This window comes from Larimichthys crocea, chromosome III (assembly GCF_000972845.2).
Source record: "Larimichthys crocea isolate SSNF chromosome III, L_crocea_2.0, whole genome shotgun sequence".
In the NCBI taxonomy this organism is placed as follows: domain Eukaryota; kingdom Metazoa; phylum Chordata; class Actinopteri; family Sciaenidae; genus Larimichthys; species Larimichthys crocea.
Window position 1 is genome coordinate 19,344,824 of NC_040013.1, and position 20,002 is coordinate 19,364,825.

The 20,002-nt window shown below is 39.0% G+C and overlaps 1 protein-coding gene across 5 annotated transcripts; it reads left to right on the top strand.

Moving 5' to 3' along the window:
- The first annotated feature begins 1,836 nt into the window (after positions 1-1,836).
- Positions 1,837-19,702, top strand: LOC104929338 (carbohydrate sulfotransferase 15). Of its 5 annotated transcripts, none has more exons than XM_027278032.1 (9): positions 1,837-2,057; positions 2,865-2,897; positions 11,628-12,275; positions 13,691-14,030; positions 15,185-15,328; positions 15,990-16,146; positions 16,344-16,500; positions 18,449-18,596; positions 18,698-19,702. In XM_027278032.1, the coding sequence occupies exons 3-9, from the start codon at positions 11,802-11,804 to the stop codon at positions 18,886-18,888; spliced, it is 1,611 nt and encodes a 536-aa protein (XP_027133833.1). In that variant the 5' UTR covers positions 1,837-2,057; positions 2,865-2,897; positions 11,628-11,801; the 3' UTR covers positions 18,889-19,702. The 5 variants fall into 5 exon arrangements, with proteins under 5 accessions (XP_027133833.1, XP_019124853.2, XP_019124851.2 ...); XM_019269308.2 differs by having other exon boundaries at positions 11,628-11,731; XM_019269306.2 differs by lacking the exon at positions 2,865-2,897.
- The last annotated feature ends 300 nt before the right edge of the window (positions 19,703-20,002 follow it).

Here is a 20,002-nt window from a genome sequence, read left to right on the forward strand (position 1 = left end):
AGATGTGAATAAATCACAATCAATCTAACAGGAATTAACAGCAATTAGACTCAGAATCTCATGCATATGGATATGCTCTGAAGGGGAGGCAGTTTATTCAAATGAGACTTTATCTTCATAGAGCAGTGTCAGTTTCCCAGGGCAGACTCTTTCACTTGTCAGAAATGAACCATCTCACCTCTTTAAAGTTGCAACCGGTGGGCGCTCCAAAGATGAACATCGTGGCAGCCCTCAACATTTCATTTCTTTTTATTCTGTAAGAAACAGATGTCATGACGAATGGTGAAGGAGTTGGCTCTTGACAACAGAATTAATTTCCTTCCTGTAAAGAGGAGGAAATGTGTCACTGACAGGGCTTATAGAGAATAGAGAATATCTTGTGTGATGTAGTGGAAAGTGAAAAGATTTCATTTCATCATGATAGGTCTTTTCACCTATTAAACTCATTCATGCCGATACAAACTGTAACTGGCAATGCACTTTGCATCTTTGGACTTGGTGGTGTCTTTTTTTTGGGGGGGTGGGGGTTTAATGAGAATGTCGACAGTTTGATGTGATACTTAAAATTCACGGTATCGCAGTGTGAGTTCAGTAGTTCATAAATTTCTCATAGAATTGTTGTCTTGTTGGCAATTATTGTGTAGAAGTGGTGAAACATCAATTGTAGACGAGACATCAATATCAAATCGAGTGCGGATGATATCGATTCCTCCACCAACAGTAACCTCAATAAATCAGAACACATATGCCATGTTCTGGTTTTAGTAACATATGGTAGTGATTAAAGACTCACACCACTGTTTAAAATGTGGTTGGTTTGCTTGCAGCAGTGTCTTTCATGTGTTCAGCTTTACATGACAACATTTTTAGGCCTGTTTTCTAGAACACGATAAAAATAGATATGGCAGGTTATTTTTTTAGTATAAAGAGGAAAATATGTAGTTTGTATCTTTTAAACAAAGTGTTAAACACCATAACGGTTTCACGTGTGAGTGGACCTGCAGTTCAGTGATTTTATCATTGGATCTGGTGTGCGTGGACTCCCACCCACACAGAATGAGTCATGACAACTAATTAAGAATCTTCCTATTAGTTGAAAAGCCATTTTCGAAATCAGTTGTAACCATCCTGTGGAAGTGACAGCCGTTCCGGTAATAACACTGTAGATATTGCATAACCAAAACGTATCCCCAGTTGCACAATATTGCTGAAACCACAAGGTGATGACTAAACACGCCTTTTTCTCAAGAATCGCCCATGGCCATGTTAGTGTTTCACCTGAAAACCTTCTTTCATTTTCTTTTTTGCTTCAAAGAACATCCAAAAGGGAGATGATTTAAATATGTAGGGGATTATTTCAAGGCTGGAGTGCTGCTGTGTAATTCAGAGAGTCTAATTTGTCCATGAAAATGAAAGCAAATGAAAAGCCAAATAAATAAAAACAGCCTATTTATGGGAAGTGGTGTACACATCTGCATGGTATGTTATTGATTCTTGTGGAGCTTCATGAGGACACTTGAGGAAGTTTGCTCATAATTATAAACAGGATGTTTTCCAACAACAAATCAGCACCTGGAACAATAATTATGTCATACATTTTAATCCAGATTGTGTCTTTTCATTCTAGCAGCAACTTTTAATGGAATAAAACTATTGATTTGCTTTTGAAGTCTTGTAGCCTTCCATTCATCACAACAGCTCGTCAAACCCAGTCAATAAAAGCATTTCGTGGTTGAAATGTAGATACAATTGATGGTTGTCCTGCCGGTGTTTCCACATGCGCACCTCCCCCCTCTCTCTCTGTCTCTCTGTCTCTCTCTCTCTCTCTCTCCTTCTCCTCACTCTGTTGCGCGCAGCGGAGCTTCAGTCAGATGGAGAGACTCCGGAAGGTAAGGAAAGACCCAGCCGGCTTTTGTCAACATGAACACCGTTCCTGCTGAGGATACGTTCACATGTATTTCACTGGACGCTTCATTCACACACCTGTCATGGTCGTCTCAATCGCCGCCTTGATTGGTGGTCATCATGGCTCAGAGGCGCGTGGATCCAACTCCAGTGTGAGTATCTTTGTTGATAAAGTATATTAAAAAAATAATTTAAAAAAATGTTAGATTTCTGCTGTGATTACAGATTATACCATAGCTGAGTGGCGTTTTTGTTAAATTATTTAAAAGTTCATTATCCTGATACTAAAAATTGTTTCCTCATATATTCACCTTCTTATCATCTTCATTAGTCTCACAGGAAACGTTAGTCACTATGTCCATGAATAGTCTGTCTGCATATAGAGCAACACCCAATAATAAACTTAACTGAAATATAAGACATAATCAAAACACTGCATACAAATATTACAATAATTGTGTCAAAAAATGAGTGTGTTTAAGACTAAAACTAACAACCCTCCGGTTACATTTTCTCCCTAAGCGAACAGCTGCAGAATATCTCAGTGTTGTGTCTCTGGGGGGTAAGAGACTCTAGGTTTACCAGAGATCCAGCTACAGACAGGACCGTGTTATGAGGCAAGGATAAACTGTAGTAAAACATTTGTAAACATGCCCCCAACATCTTGTGCTTATCTTGTAATTACTGCTCTGTGTATTCCAACATAACAAACTGGGCATGACTACTTGACAGATTTCCCATGGTAAATTTCTTCCATTCTGCTTAAATGGTTCCCTTCATGCATCCCAGCAAACAAGCCATTAAGTCACTAACTTGTGTATGTTTTCTTGTTTTAGTTTGGTTTAAAGTCCGGGATGTGATATCTGTTGATGTGTGAGATGTTTGTGCGCTCACTTTCTGTCTGACATTTAGTTTAATATCCTGCCCTGTTTTTTTTTTTCCATTCTGGTCTATTAAAGGGGCTGCAGAGTGCAGAGCAGAGGTCCTGACAGGTAGGCAGATGACCTTTGGACAAACTGGCCTCTGTGGGCAGCTTCGAAATCACTGAAGCTGTACATTATTGTTAATTGGAAGGCGAAAGAGTGGAGCGTGCGAGGAGGAGGGCATGGATGTAGTGTCAGCCTCTATCACCTCTCCACTCCGTATGACTCTGCACACACCCAAATCAAACCTCACTCCGGCTGCTGCACCCAGTCCTGCAGTCTGTCTGGTCGACTGGGCAGGAAGGTTTTAGGTTGCCCCCCGAGTTTGCGGAACAAATGTCTGGAGCTGCTGAGATGTCAAAGCTATGCTTCTTTTGGCAAGGGCTGATTTTCGAAGGGTTAGGTAATGCTAAAAGTATGAGAGGGTAGAGAGAGAGGGAGAGAGTTGTACCATATCAGATTGTTTAGACTGGACTCTGGGGGTCCGCCACAAATGGAAGAAAAGGATTCTGTAACAGAGCACATTAGGAATGTGGGAGGATTGCATGCAAGTGTTTTGGCAACTGCTCATAGTTTCTATTTAAAAAGCTGGTAGTTTAAAACTTCAGATGACAACCGTCCTCAGTAACGCAAGACTTGTTCTGCATTATTTCTAACACTTGTACACTTGTATCTGTCACTCCCTTGTTGTTGTGCTCGAGCTGTCCATGCTGTTGAGAAATTTCCTGATGGATGATGTTTTTCGCTGGCATATTTGTTTTTCTTTCCTGTGTGACGATGTGTTGTTTCTACAGTCGTACCAGGAAGCTTTTTCATTCACTGCCACTGACCTTTAAATGTTTTTCTCCTTCAAGATTACGTTGTTTGGTTGAATTTGCATACATCACAAAAAAAAAAGACGTTATCTACATATGTGCATAAAAGCATCCATTCTGATGCATAAAGTGTTGCTGTAGAAACCAAGGTTATTCTGCATTGCTAACAATTTTATAACTCCCAAACACCCAAAAATGGCCTTTTATGAATTAACACCAGAATGCAACCTTTAGATAAGGTAAGAACTTACCTGCACATAGCGTGAAACCAACAGTAAAAGTCTAAATGTCTTTAATTAGCTGCAGCTGAATGAGATTCATTCTGAGTCACCAGCCAAGACAAATATTTTCCCTGAAGTATTACAATGTGGGATCAAGCAGAGAAATGTCGCAATAGAAATCATGAGTGATTCATGAATCATTAGTGATTCAGGTTATAATTATCATGTTCATGCCGCATAGTAATTACAGTCCAATTATACAGGTTTAAAAATGAGAATTATACATTTACACAAGTGTTAACTTTCTTTTTATTTTACACTTTTGCACCTTAAAAATACAGACTGGGTGTGTGCTTTGGCTACATGAGTACATAAAGAGATCCAACAAGCTGCTGCATGTCATGTGGCAACGTTTTTGTGTGCACAAACAGGATTCACTGTAGTACATGGACGCACACAATCAAAAGGAGGAGCCGTTGAATGGCGCTGACAGGTTCTGTCTTCAAGCGTTTCTCATTGGCGTAATCGGCAGCCAAATGCACTCCGCTCAGGAAGATTCATGTGTCAGGTTTGTGGAGAACATCAAGCCGATGCTAACCAAAAGACCCAGCTGAGCTTTTGTGTCACTTTTGTGATCAGTCAGAGGAGTTACTCTGCTGTGATCTAGCTGGCCGATGTTACTGTGGTTCATTGTCATTAAGGACACTAAAGAAAAAGCACATGCTGCTAAATCAAGCTTTCAGAAATCTGTATTCAAAACAGTTTTCCTTTGTTCTTGGGTTAAGAACATTTGCTCCTGGCAAAATGCAAGTCCCCTGCGGTCAGATTAATTAGTCTCATCATTATTTTGTAATTATAACAAAATAAAATAGGACATTTGTGTAACATTTAGAATTATGCAGTCAGCAGGGCCCAGAGTCTTATTAAAGGGTCGTTCTGATTTTTCGTTCTTATTGATCGGTAAACACTGAAAAAAAAACAAAAAAACATTTTAATATATGATGATTTTTTGAAACTTTCCTTGAGTCGTGTAAACAGATTTATCTGATCACAATGTAAGTCTGTAGGTGGTGTGGGAACTTGCAGAGGGGGCCAACTGGAAAAAACACTTATGTGCATGTTCAGTTGGCCACATAACCAGGAAGTGAATCCAGAAACTTTTTTTGGCATACGCACCAGGCGAGCATTCTCATTGGACTGAATAGGCGCCATCTTTGGGTCTGGTATCCAGCTCTAATAATACACCCATGTGTAGTATGGGTACAAAGTCCATGTAGAGAGAAGGTCATGGTGGATGAATTGCTCAAACATAGGATTTACACCCAGGAGACTGGGGTTTGTCTGGGGTTTATGGCTTTTTTTTTAGACTAGTTGACTTATATTTTCATTTTAAAATGAATCCTTAAAGATCAACTTTATTATTTCTTTTTATTTTATAGGGATTGGGTGAAGGAGTGGGAGGGAGATTCAATGTCAGCAGTTGCTGCCAATAGAAAGAATTTATATGTCGATTTATAAAAGTTATGCACATATTTTGAACTTAATTTAATAATCAAGAGCCAGATATCATTTAAGATTAAGATTAATTATAGCATTCCTTTTTATTTGTATATTCTGTCTACTTTGGTAGTTATAGAAGCCTAACATTTCTTTTCTTTTTTTTCAATGCACTCTATAAAAAAAAACACATTTCAGAGAAGACAAAGGATGAAAACACTTTGTTTTTGTTCTGTCACACATCTGACATTTCTTATTTTAAGTCTTGGTTAGGTTTAGAAGAAGATCATGGTTGAAACAAACCTGTTCACAGGGTTAACCATGTGTTAAAAAGCCTTTGAAAATCCTGCAGGCAGACGTCTTGATGCTGTGTCCGAGATCTCAGCAATCACTTTGGTAAACACAATAATGGATAGAAGCACCGACCAGAATTCTTAAAACAAGACCCAAGTCGTTACAAACTTGAATTACCCTTTAAGTGACAAAGGCTGCACTGCCAACCTTCGACAGACCTCAGATCTACCTCTTGTCTTCAAAGCTGCCCATTCCTTCTCCCTCGCACTCATTAAACAGGAGGAAAAATGATTCAGATGTTCTCTGCTTGTTATTAATGTCACATTGGTTTTAAAGCGCTGCTAAGCCAAACAACCTGTTGCTATTAGAAAAAAACACATGTATGAAGATATATACACTTACACGCATGCACAAATACACAGTTGAGCTGAGGACCACATCTGCACTCCAGATGTCCAGGTGGACTTTGGTGACCTGGCTTGATCAAGACAGACACCACTGTAAAACAAGAGGTTTAATATTTCTAGTGCTCTGTCAAAGCATCTGTCTGTTTTGTTTAAACTGTACTATTGCTTAGATAGGCTGCTTATTTAACAGATTAAGGAGTCAGATCACTGAGAAGGTAAACATCATTCTCCAGTGACAGAAAATCAAGTCACTCATCATTTCTCTTAGTGGTAAGTGAAATGGGAAGGGAGGTCTCATATCAGGAGTAGACAACATCTTGAGACGGATGAAGCCCGCTTCCTGAGATATTTGTGCTCTCAGGAACCTGTTAGATTTCCTGCCAAGATTTCATCCATAATCTGATTGTGAAAAGGACCAGAGAGAGAGAGAAACCACTAATCTCTGAGTACCTCACAGCAGGGTGTAATTGCTATTTTCTGTCCTTGAAATTACTTTTGATTTCTTTTTCATCCACACAGAGGAAGTTATAGTCTTTTCTGCAGTTTGGTATTGCATCCATCTTTGTTTTACTTCATCATCAACAGGGAGACTGTTTTACTTCCTTTTGTGGCATTGGTTTCTCCCGTGCCTCCCATTTCCCAGTGCTGGGATTCAGCCAAGTTCCAGTCACAGAGTGTACTGTACAAGGTCGGGATGTGTTTACGCAGTTATAAACACAAAGACATGATTAAAACATGTTTTAAGATAGGCAAGAATATGCGTGTCTACTGAGTGCTGGTTCTCAGAACTGATCTTTAACTGAGTTTGTGGTCACAGTGGATCGTCTTTCTTTCATAATGTTGATGCTTAACAGCGCTGTGCATCCAGCGTGCAGCATTTTGTCTCTGGAAAAAGCTCTGCGGGGATGCAGCTTTGTTGTTCAGTTGGTATCTTGGTACCTGCGGCACAGAATGGGTTGAGGTTGATTGGCATCGTTTTGTCTCAAAGGGTAAGCGATAAATTAACGTGTGCAAGATAGGGAGGCGGTGTGTATAAGGCATGCCTTTAACACCCCAAAGATAATTTCAGTAAACAAATCAAGCAGATGCATTAGAGCCAATCTGAAGCCTGAAATGTCACAGTAAATGCTACCAAGTTTTAATATACTGTCACCTTGTCTTCTGTCTGAAGGTGGTAGGACTGGAAGAAGAGTGAACAAGGCATTGGCCTGTAGTTTGACACTATTAATTGTTAATATTTGTCAGCAGTGCAAAAAGTTGAATACCAAATTTGACACAGAGCTGTGGAGCTGTACAGCTGGCGCTAATTAAAAATAATTAGCTTCATATTTTGTCCATATAACAGCCTCAAGCTACTGGATATGATGGAACTTCATCACAGCTGAACATTGGTATTACAACGATGTCAACAAAATGATGCCACAATGTGCAGAATTTGAAAATGTCAGTCTTTGACGCCCCTGGAAGATATATCAAAAAACACATTGTGTCAGAGAGCAAAACACGAGCCGTCTCAATAGACGCAGAGTTGAATAACTTGACAACTATTGGATGGATTGTCATTAAATTTGCTACTGATCCAAGAGGAGCAGTTCTCATGACTGTGGTAAACCCTTGACATTTGCTGTAGCACTACCGACAAGTCAAAGATTTCACTTATTCAGTGAAATATCTCAACTTCATGGATTGGTACAGACACTCATGGTTCCCAGAGGCTGAATTGTGATAACTGAAGACATTTCATCTAGGGCCATTATCAGGTATAAAACTGTATTTTTTAAATACTTACAAACAACATGGTAAAACATAATAAAAATAATATAATTTAAAGCAATATTGTGTAGAAAATAGTATTTTTGTGATTAAATCCCCCACTTTCAGAGTGCAATACTACTGACAGTTGTAGATGTGACTAGTGATGTGACTGAAAACATTGATTCAAATATAAGGTAAATATAGGTATAGTTCCAATTGAATTTTGTTGGTTGTCTTGAAAAAAAAGTTCACAAGTCATGGTTTATATTCAAACAGCAGAGCAGTGCAGTTTACATACCTATTAATTATCAAGAGAAGAGAGCTGGGTTTATGTTAATGTAAGAAATAGCAGCTCTTGCAGTCTTGACCTCCTGGGTGTCTGCACATTTTTTCATGGGACATCTTGTGCAAAGTTGATATCTTGACCTGAGCATGGGGAAAGAGGAATACTCACTGTCCAAAATAAAAAGAATTCATCCTGTGGGAGCTCAGCTGTCCTCTCTAAATCCCATGGCAATCTGCCAGTCTAGTGTTGAAATTTCTTTTCTGCAAGTAGGGAATTTTGGCCCGACAGTGGCAGTAAGAGAAAGGTCAGCGACTCACCAAACAGATTAGGATTAATTCTCTTTGGACAGTCAAGACAACTGTCTGAACTGTGTGCATGTGAAACTATTTGTGCAAGGTTTTTAGCCGTGCCCCCACGGATGGCAATTATGATCTGTTGATCGTTCTACTACTTTGAAATATCAGTATGATGGATTGCCATGAAATTTAATACAGACAGTTGTGGTGTTCAGAGGATGAATCTTAATAACTCCGGCAAACCCCTGACCCTTTCCCCTAGCGCCACAGTGAACTTACCATGTGTTTTTTTGTTAAATATCTCAACAAATATTGCATAGATTACCATGAAATTTGGCACATATTCATGTTGCCCTCAGCATGAATTGCAATGACATTGGTTTTACATTTAGCAGCATAAAAGATGAAGAATTTTCATTAGTTTATGACCAAACACCCGAAAAACAACATTCCCATTAAAGACATTTGTACTTTATGTTTACTGCAAATAAGTAAATGTTAGCAGCAAACACACTTGCTATGGACATGATGAAGTGCTGTGCATTCGTCACAAGCCCAGAGAAGTGTTAAACAGATTACAGAACAAGGGATTTAATCACTTAGATTTATAATTTCACAAAATCACTTGAGTGCTGTGTTTCAGAACAATTCCTTTCAATCAAATCAATAGATATGTTGGTATTGTAATATAGAGTAATACAGAATATGGACGAAGAAGATGTTGCCGGTACAGTATCTGCAACACACAACACGCTAAGATACTGTTGATGGTATTATGTTATGTAGACCTGAGTCTGCAAAATTTCAGATTATCTGAGAAATCCACAGTCTAAACAACACTGCACCAACAACATGAGTTATATCCTGTTCAGGATACCAGATCAGTTTTGACATTTTGAGTGTTTAGGACAACAAAGGCATCTAACGTAATAATGAATGCAGTTTTTTTTATTTGGAGTCAGCAGGATTTTGATGATGGGGTTTCACCTCAGTCAATCCCACCTGCTGTTTGCTTCCCACCATAGATCGATTCTTAGACCAACAAGGTCTAAAGGCTGTATTTCCTGCTCTTTCTCACACTGATTTGCTCATCTCTGCTGCTTCACTTCACTCCATGCTTTGCCCTTGATTCTCACTACTCTCTTTATGCTCTGTCACATTTCCAAATCTCTATTCATCTCTCACACTTTGATTTTTTTTTTTAGCTTGAACTAATCATTTATCTTTAATGAGAATAATAGATTGATAGCTACAAAGAATAGAGTGGATTACAATTAGCTGGAGGCATGAAAAAAATGAGACCAGAGAAGCGTAACATTCATTGATATGATACTACAAAACATAGCTAGAAAGGGCTTTACACATCATAAAAAACATAAAAACATCATCCAGATATGGAAATATAAGACATAGAAAGATGAGGCAGGAATCAGAAATAGTATCAGAAGCAGCACGATTCACTAATAACTTAATCTATTAACTACTACCTAACTCACTGGCATCTTAAATATCCCACTTCTGTCTACTGGAATCCATTATATGAGGCCCATAACACCTCTAAAGGGATCAAAAATAAGTTCTCTGCCCGACTCTGCCATCTACCCACGCAGACCTAAAGATATTGCCATGCATTCCTGATAAGTCTGCAAAGCCTCAGAGCTGATCCGTTATGAAATCTGCAACTGTGAGATGGCTTTCTGGAGGACCTTTGAAAGCCCTCTGTGCACACATTCAGCAAGTCTTCAATAATGCAGACTTTGTTTGAGTAAGCCACAATGTATAGCTTTGTTGCAACATTAAAAAAGAGGAATGAGGGAAACAACAAACACATGGAAGGAGCTGGCGAGAACAAATGTACATGTAAAGGTGTGTGTTTATCGGGTATCTGATGATGACTTGGTCATGATTTGTGAAAATGGGCTTATTTTGCAATTCATCTTAATTTTTATGAGCTGCTTGGTTTTTATGAGCTGCAACCTTCATGATGAGTAAACTGAACTTGATGTGTAAAATCTGTATTCCTTTTAATCTGATTTAACTGTTCGCCATATAAACAGAGCATGAACAGAAAAATCCTTGCACTTGTTGCACTCAAATAAGCCTGTGAGGTTTCACTTCTGAGGGGCTAAATATTTGAGTTTGAGCTCTTCATTCTCAGCACCACCAATAACCTCTAAAAAACCTCCCAAGGCTTGTATCTCCTTCACAACATTGTCCAATAATTTAAGAATTTGCTATCAGTAAGCTAACTGATAGACTTGCCCTACAGTTATGATGTCTACCCGCCAATCTCTTCTGCAGGTGGCTCCGCTATCGGTGCAATAAGTAAATTGTTGTGAGCTGGTTGAAGTTTCTCATTTACTTACAGCCATCAACTATTATTGCTAAAATTGGTTATATGTGCACCGTTAATGATTTAAGTGTGCACATGTAACACTCTAACAGGCTGCTGTTGTGCGGCTCTGTAAATTCAGACAGCGCTCCATGTAACTGGTGCAGGATTTCATTCCCTGCTCCAGTGGGATTGTTAAATCTAATGAACTCTGCAACAACAACAAAAAAGAAAACGTGTTAAAGGCTGAGGATGTGTCAGAGAAGTGTTTGAAGAACATTTTACACCATCATTGTCTGGACTTTATTAGCACTGGACCCTAGAGTTATAATAATACTGCCTACTTTCTTATTATTCATGTGGAGGGAAAAGAAAACAAAATGCACGTACTTGCCACACTGCGTGTCCACCTGTATCAATAGCTGACCTGGTTCTCTTTGTGAAAAACCTTGATCTTGAAAATAATATTTCCAGGTTATCAAAATAGAGCTCTGAGTGGGCCTTTAGCTCACACAGAATAATTGTGTGTTTTTAGTTTTGAATTACAGAGTAACTATTATTCTAACCTTGAAGGTCTTTTGAAAAAGCTTGTCTTTGCATGTGCTATATAGCCCTCATCGTAAAGCAAGGGATCTCAATTCAGGAGACCACACACACGCTACAGCTGACATAAAACACAGAGCTGACTTGTGCTATAGAAAGGAGTATAGTTTGAAATTCACATGCCCTAGAGAGGTTTCCTCAAATACCATAATATTAAAAATATTCATATCTTTCTTGGAGATTACTAAAATACTTCAAAGGGTGCCAGCTATACTGCTGCACTTTTGGTGAAAAGAAACCTGAAGTCAAAAAAGGCCATGTGCAGTGTTTTAACAACTGTTTCTGGTTTACAGGAGGCCCTGCTGAAGACTGAGGGAGCATATAAGAAATGAAGACAAATGATGACCTGCAAATTAAAAACTATGATGAATGGACACATCAGGATACACAACCTCTTGTAGGTGAAGCTTTGAAAGGATAATTTCCTGGCTCCTTTTTCTACATGCCTACTCTGCTTCTATGTCAGTATGACACTATCGGACTGCAAATATGGGAGCAACACCCAAACGGACCACAGTCACAGGCTCCACAGCTTGCCCATGGCTGAGAACTATGAGAAAAGGCCTATCAGGACATTTTTTGACTTTAGGCACACAAACATGTCTGAAAATCTGGTTGTGAAATGGGGTCCCCTGTTGTCACTTACTCAACTGCGGAGTGTCTCAAAAGTCAAAGTGGTTAGCTTCCTGATGGGGTTGACACTGACGTTCCTCGTCATGGCTTCTTACATCCTGACGTGGGACAAGAAAGGATCTTTGTTCACCCCCTCACCCGATCACTTCAGACCTGTGGTTGTGCTGACCAGCACAGCAGCAGATGAAGTTTCCTCTGAAAAGAAATTAATAGACATGAAATCGCTGGTGAAGAACATCAGCTCCAAACTGGAATACACACCCAGGAAGGTTCCCGACAAAAAGGACATTATTGAAACAGATTCTCGTGTAAGTCTGTAGAAAAGTGGTATATCTCATTTTTGCTTTACATCAGTAGACCAACAATGACAAATATATGCTGGCATATAACGATAACTCAGTAGAAGACTGGCAAATAACAAACACGTTACAATCAACCCTACAGTAAAAGCCTCTTTGGTGAAGCTCATAATGACTAGTGTTGACAGAGGTGTTGATTCTGCGTAATGGTTGTAGAGGTAAAGTTTGTAATGCTGTTAAGTAAATATCAGGTTACACATGTTGCTAAAGGCCTACTCACGTCTATGTGCTAATAGACTGTAATTCTCTTGTATTTGGTGTATGTTCTCATCATACCTTTCCACATTGCCCTACATCATTTTGCGGTGTTTATGGCTAAAGCATCAACAGCGCTTGACAGTTACACAACTACAGCCCGACTGAGTCAGTAAGCTGAATAGCAATTAGTGGTGTGTGTCAGCGTTAGACATATGGATGTTTTTTAAAGCGACATAAAACAGTTTTACAAAATGGCCAAATACAGAAGGTGATGATGCATCTGTAAAAATCATCAGTCATCTGGGCCTAAATGTTGGATGTCATGAGAACTTCTAGCCACTGGCACACAAAGACAACATATCAAATGTTGAAACTGAGAAATGTTATTATTGCAGACACACAGACACTGTTTCTGGATCTGGTTCATATATGGATTCCCTTTTGGATGGGACACTCATTTATGGATGCAGCGATGAACTGTGTTCGCAGACAATGGTTTTGGAAGTGTTCCTCAGACCAAGGAGTGCCGTCTGAGGGCCTGAAGATTATAGCCATCCAATGTTGGTTTTCAGCATTGGTTCAAGTTGGTTTATTCATTGCATGCAGAGAGACTTCATCTGATTCTATGAATTGGTATTATAAACTATAGACAACGAAATCCCCAGATTCTTTGCAATTTGACGTTGAGAGACATTATTCTTAAATTGTTGCACTATTTGATAGCGCAGAGTTTCTATACCCAATCATGTTACTTAAACTATTAATTGTGTGATCTCTCACCAGGTGTTCAACTTTTCATTACAACTTTTTGTTGCTACTGTCCTCCAAATGTGTCGCTGGCACTAAATTCAAAATAAATTTCCAAAAGCAACTCAATTTCTCAGTTTCAAGATTTGATGTCTTTGCTATTTTTAATTAAATATGGGGTTTTAATGTTTTGAACATCATCACATTTCGTTTCTAGTAACATTCTACACAGCGCGCCAACATTTTTGTATGAATTCAAGGTGAAAACAGCTGCTGTTCTCTGTGATAGACCTTTCAGATACTAAAGGAGTACATTGGAGAATATCCTCCAAATCATGATTTACCAATGGGGTAATACAGTTTTCTGTTCTTTGGTCCAGCCTCTGTATTTTCTGATCTCATTTTGATCCTCTCTGCAGTTGTTCTCTGTAATTCCTCGCCATTTCCTTCCCGGCATCAAGAGCCCTTGCTGGTACGAGGAGTTCTCCAGTGAACTCAGCACTGATCCATACAAGAGGAACCTCTTCACTCTGCGCTCAAAGAGCTTCAAGACTGTGTGTGACCACCTGAAGACCAACTTCCACCAGCACTTACACCACAGAGACAGCAAACTGTTTCGTCTACGCTGCTTGCCGTTTTTTTACATCATCGGCCAACCGAAGTGTGGCACAACTGACTTGTTCCACAGGCTGCTGCTGCATCCAGAGGTCAAATTCAACACGATGAAGGAGCCGCACTGGTGGACCAGGAAACGCTTTGGTAAGTCATCAGATATCTTAGAGGACCTAATTAATAGGATTTATTATTGGTATTGTATACCTGTAAACTATTACCCCTACGCTGGCTTCTAAACTCACTGAAATCTGTCCCTGCTTCTGCTTCTAATAACATATAAATAATTTAACAGTCACAAACAATCATCAGGTAGAAGCTGTTTTACCATATGCTCCAAGTTCCTGGGCCCCATAGTCTCCAGAGTATATCTTATTTTGACTCGGGTCATTAATTAATTCAGTCTTCCTCTGAAAACCCGGTGCAATCGAAATTTAGTGAGACAGGAAAACAAAGCAACATAACAGACTCAGAATTAGAAAATGTTTTATTGGCAAGTAGTTTTTCACATAGAATTATTCTTGGTGCTTTGGTGCATAACTACTACTTACGTATATTATTAGCACCATACCTGTTCATGCTTTTTGAGCACTGAAATTGTATTTCACTGATTTAAAACAGGATGTCAGAAACTGAACATAATCTTAGACCTTTCATCCAACATTTGCCATATACAATGACTTTACACGTAAATAATATCCGAACAGAAATAACATTTATTTAACTTAAGTTAAGTTTAATTGAACTTAACTTGTACATCATGATTTTATTGTTATGTCTATATTTGGGGGTTAGATGCCAAGTGGTGTGGATGCTCTTTTAATGTACCTTTAATGTAAAAATTATGTTTTCCTTTAATACACACAATTTCTTCACACAAATCAAAAGAGCACATTATTTCTAACAATAAATTCCAATTCTGCAGTATAGAAATGTCCAAATGAAGAGATAAACTTCTAGTCTGCAAGCTCCTGCAACTCCACCACTGACTATAACTGAAAACCTTCTGCAACTGCTTCATAATAATATGAATGATTTATTCTTTCCACTGGAGAGCTTTTACTGTGAGCCAGGAAGTACTTGCTATTGAAATTGAAATTGAAAAACAATATGTTATATAACTATTGTACTTAGTGTCTGATTTCTGTCTGTTTTATAAGAACTTGGCATCATTTTTGTGCTTTTAGACTTGACCAAAACACTAAGGCGCTTATGTAATCCATTATATGAAATCTGCGGTGAAGAAGTGCACAAAAGAATGTATAATGAGTGTTATTTTGGTGTTCAACTTCGGGGTGCAGGTTATATCCGTTTCAAAGATGGCTTCCAGGAAAGTTTTCCTGTTGAAGACTACCTGGATCTGTTTGACTTGGCAGCCCACAACATCCAAAAAGAAATCAGTGGAAATTCATCTGGAGACCACCGCACACTCCAGCTCATAACAGGTGAACACATGTCAAAGTGTTTGTGTGTGTGGGTGGGTATGGTTTGGTATTATTAGTGTCCATTGGGCACCAGATTGAACAATCTCTTGCCGTTATAGTTTCATTTGATATTTTCTGAAGACCCAGGATCCTGACCACGACTCAAAATACAACTCGCTTTTGTCTCCCCGTCCTTTATTGTCTAAGAAGTGTACACAAAACCTGAAACGCCTCTGGGTACTGTCACAACCACCTTTATTCATTCTCCATGCATCTGCGAATTTAAATGAGGTTGAGTCAAGAAATTCCAGTTTTGTGGTCAAGTAGCGTTTATCTTTTTGGCAACTCATGATATTAATTTTGTTTTTCAGGTCATGTGCTGAAAAGAAGGTTCTGCTCACTTGGCTTTGCTCTTTATTAATATTTTGCATGGTTACTAAACAATGTTGATTCATTTTTAAATAAAGATCTGCAAGCGTACTCCCAGATCAGTTCAAGGGTAAATTATGAATGCATAAAGTTTCCAGATAAGGAAAATATTTACAACATCGCTTGCATATTTTGGCCCAAGATTCAGTTCAGCTTCACTACATTATTATAACTGAGCATGTGCACTACCCACTGCATTTTAAATGAACTGTTGTTACCCAAGGTGTTGCTAAGACTGTCAATGTCTTGACAGGTGAAGCCAGTGCCTCCACGATGTGGGACAACCAAGCCTGGAGCTATCTCCATGGAGACAGGGAAGAGACAGAGCCGCCGTTCCTGGCCCAGGACTTCATCCACACAGTCCAGCCCGGTGCCAAAATCATCATCATGCTTAGAGATCCAGTAGAGAGGTAATGTAGACAAAAACATCCATGCCTGTATAGATACAGATGTAATTTTCTGTGGTGGGACAGTTTACTTTGGATTGTTTCTAAGGGTAGTTTGTCATAGTTGCAGAACAGATATAAATTACAACCCCTATTGTACATCCAGCAAAATGTCCTTTCATGGTTCCAATTGGCTTACACCTCTGTTTCTCCTTTTCCAGACTTTATTCTGACTACCTGTACTTTAAGATGGCCAACAAGTCAGCAGAAGACTTCCATCAGAAGGTCATAGAGTCTGTGCAGTTGTTTCAGTCCTGCCTGTCTGAGAGGTCACTTCGCTCCTGCGTCTACAACACCAGCCTCTCCAATGCCATGCCGGTTAGCTGATATGATGTTCTCACTTTTAACTGTCTGAAGATTAGTTTACATAAGAATAATAATAGCTTTTTACAACTAAATCTAATTATACCTCACAACAAACACTTAATTTCTTCTTTGAGAATTTCTACCTGTCCTTAACGTGATTGAAAATGGATATTACTGCACTGCAAGTGCATCTTGTTCTGTACAGGGAAAAATATGACCAACTTTCTGCCCAGAGTCACTTCAGACCCTTCAGCATATATTCTATCAGGAATCGCTCCCACAGGAGTGAGCTGAGTTATGAGCTCTGTCGGTTGTCACCCCTAATCACAGCATACAGGTGACAGCACTGTTATCCTGGGAGATTTACAACAGGGAAAAGCGGCAATCAGCTGGACCTAAAACCATTGGAACAGAGTTCAACTCAAATCTGACCAATAAACAAAAGAAAAAACAACAACATTAGATTCTTTCCATTTAGTCTTCTGTTAGGAATGAGACGAGGATGAGGGCTTTCAAAATCTGTTAAAGTTCATGCCACTCTGCTTTGGGAGTAACAGCACAGAAGCTTTCTTTCAGCCGGTGGTGTTGTACTCTGGTGCCCTCCTGAGGATTCATAGTGTCAGTGCATCTGTCTCATCCTTATTTTAACCTGCAACAAACAGTAATTAAACATGACATATCGTCGACATATTCCCAATAATTTGGCCCTGTTAAGAAGTTATTTCTTACTTTGTATTAAAAAAAACTGTCTGCTTGTTCCAGTGTATTGGCTGGAACCTGGAAGGAGATCGGCCATCAGCAGAGCTGGTCTCCTGCAGGGCTGCTGACAGTGTGGCTGAAATAAAAGTTTAATGTGGCGCTGAACTGAAATGAATAGTTGGATCTTCTTATTGAATAGTCTCTTCTTCTATCAACATCCTCATTGGTCTCTCTGCCATGTCCAAAAGCTGCTAAGCACAGTTATGTTGTCTCTAGGTTTTTAGGTATATATCAGTGTATTTGTTAACACATATTTGTTAGAGTATTTAGAGCAACACAACATTATATTGTTGACTCAAAATAAAATACAGTTTGCATTTGTCATCAAGAAGGAACACGTCACCCAATGCAACAGTGATGTGTTAGAGAGGAGCAAGTTATGTCAAGCACAGACAATTCTTGCTACATGATTGTTAGGATAGCCGTGTAACAGCTGGATAGCAGGAGGTTTAAAGTAGATGTTAGGTGCAGACCAACCAGGTGTTTATTTCACTGACAGTGAAGACATATTCGCAATACAGACATTTTCCACATATAAATACTGTGGAAGTGTGGTCCTGACAGCAGCCCCCTTGTGCTAGAAACTGGCAGCCTTATATAGTTTGCTGCTGATCCAGAGTCTTTGACAGCAAAGGGAAATCTTCCCCTCACTTGACATGAAAACAACACTACAGACATCTTAAAATACATATATATTACTGTACTGGCTGATCTTACTGTGTTAAATATCACAGAAGGAAATCATCAAACACTATGTAATAGTCAACATAACCCTAACCCTAAACCTAGCACGCCGGAGAGAAGACGAAAAAGGTGAGTGACTTGAACAAAGATTTCAGTCACGCCACATTTAACATTATCCTTTTGGCTAAATCTACAAACACCTATTGTTAATACAATTGTTAAATAATCTCAATAAAACATCCATCTCTTTGATTTTTGACTATGAGTACTGAAGACGACCTTCACTACAGTGATCAATTAATTGTTGAATTTGTCGACATTTTCTTATCCTTAAAGTCAATTTGCATGCATTGTTTAAATGATTTTTTTTCTACTTTGGACGCTTTAAGGATTTCTCGTTCATGTTTAATTGACAGTTGAGATTTAATGTTTCGACCTTGGGAACAGCAGCTGACAAAACAATCTTGCAAAAACACGTCTTGTGATGTTGACTTGACTGATTTTTTTCTCCCCACAGGTGAGGCTAAATTTGGGGATGTACATCATCTTCTTGCTGGACTGGCTGACAGTTTTCCACAGGGAGCAGATTCTAGTTCTTCGACTAGAGGACTACGCAGCTAACCTTAATGTGACAATCAAGAAAGTTTTTGATTTTCTCAGTGTAGGTACGTATCCAAAAAGCTGCAGTGATATGCTCTTTATATCTAAAACTCTAAGTATATATGTATCAATAAGGACACTGACTCAGCTCCCATCCTTCTTGCAGGTCCTCTGTCAGAGCAGGTAGAGGTAGCACTGACCAAACGGCCCATGTCTAACACTCGGCGGGCAGCAGACAGGAACCTGGGTCCTATGCTTCCAGCCACCAGAGACTTCCTCAGGGAGTTTCACCAGCCTCTCAACCATAAACTGGCCAGTGTGTTGGACAACAAGGCATTCCTCTGGAGTAACACTTGAAGGGGCACAAGCATGGACAGAACATGGACGGATGTGAATGAACAACCAGAGAAAGAAGCTAAAGCAGGAACGTCTATTGATAGAAAAGAATTTACAGTGTGAGGACTCGTACACAGGTGTATAGTTGTAAATTGAATTATATGATGCTCTGAATAAGTGTATGGGTTTTGTTTGTGATATTTATTTGCTTTTAAAAGAATGTGAGTTATAATAGTAATAATAAACTGAAAATTTATGTTTTAATTTGAGGCTTTTACAGTGAAATTTAAAATAATTTTTACTGCTGTTGGATAAAAGCTCAAAGCCCAAACAATGCACTGTTACAGTCACCATAAATCACTTAATCTACACTTCTGGATAAAGTTGTCACTTCATCTATGGCTCAAAATGATGAGTTGAATATCCCGAGGCCCTTGTGAATTGGCTGTCACATGGAGGTCTGTGAAAGTTCTCAGTCATCCAGGTCATCTTTCCTCGAGAAGGGTAAAATCTGGGGCAACTGGACTTGTAGATCTGTGTAGACGTTTCACCTCTCATCTCAAGAGGCTTCTTCAGTTCTGACTGACTGTATATAGCCTTGGTGGGATCATTAACCAGGCACCATTGTTTCCACTTGGGTTGTGAGTGCTCTTTATTGTTGTAATAACTATCTGTCTGAGATGTAAGGTCCTACCAGTCAGTCAGAACTAAAGAAGCCTCTTGAAAGTTTAGAAAAAGGTTAAATCTAAAAGATGTATTAAATCTGTAGATCCTTGAAGATGGTTAACCATCAGCAGTGTAAACAATTGTTAATTAAAATGCTACTTGTCCCTAAGTTTCTTAAGATACCAAACATGTCATGCTAAAAAGTGTGATTTGATGCAGATATTGTGTATCTACAATATTTTCATGTGAATGAACAGTGTAAGACTTTCTCATCATGACATCATGCTCATGTTCTGGGATTAATCACAAGAGGGCACTAAAACACAGATCATAATTCCAGTAACTCAACATCCAAACACTCCACAAACCTGTGATTACTGTGATATTTCACAGTGTTATATGTAGGATACAATGCAGGTCAATGCAGCCCTGGTTGTTTAGGACTCTCCATGCATAATTATAAATGATG

What these genes read in the sequence shown, in the direction of transcription:
- LOC104929338 (XM_027278032.1), top strand. Translation starts at nt 11,802, where the DNA reads ATGACACTATCGGACTGCAAATATGGGAGCAACACCCAAACGGACCAC. An exon ending in GTGGACCAGGAAACGCTTTG is followed by an intron (nt 14,031 to 15,184) that starts GTAAGTCATCAG and finishes TTCGGGGTGCAG; the next exon opens with GTTATATCCGTTTCAAAGAT. An exon ending in GCCTCTCCAATGCCATGCCG is followed by an intron (nt 16,501 to 18,448) that starts GTTAGCTGATAT and finishes TTCTCCCCACAG; the next exon opens with GTGAGGCTAAATTTGGGGAT.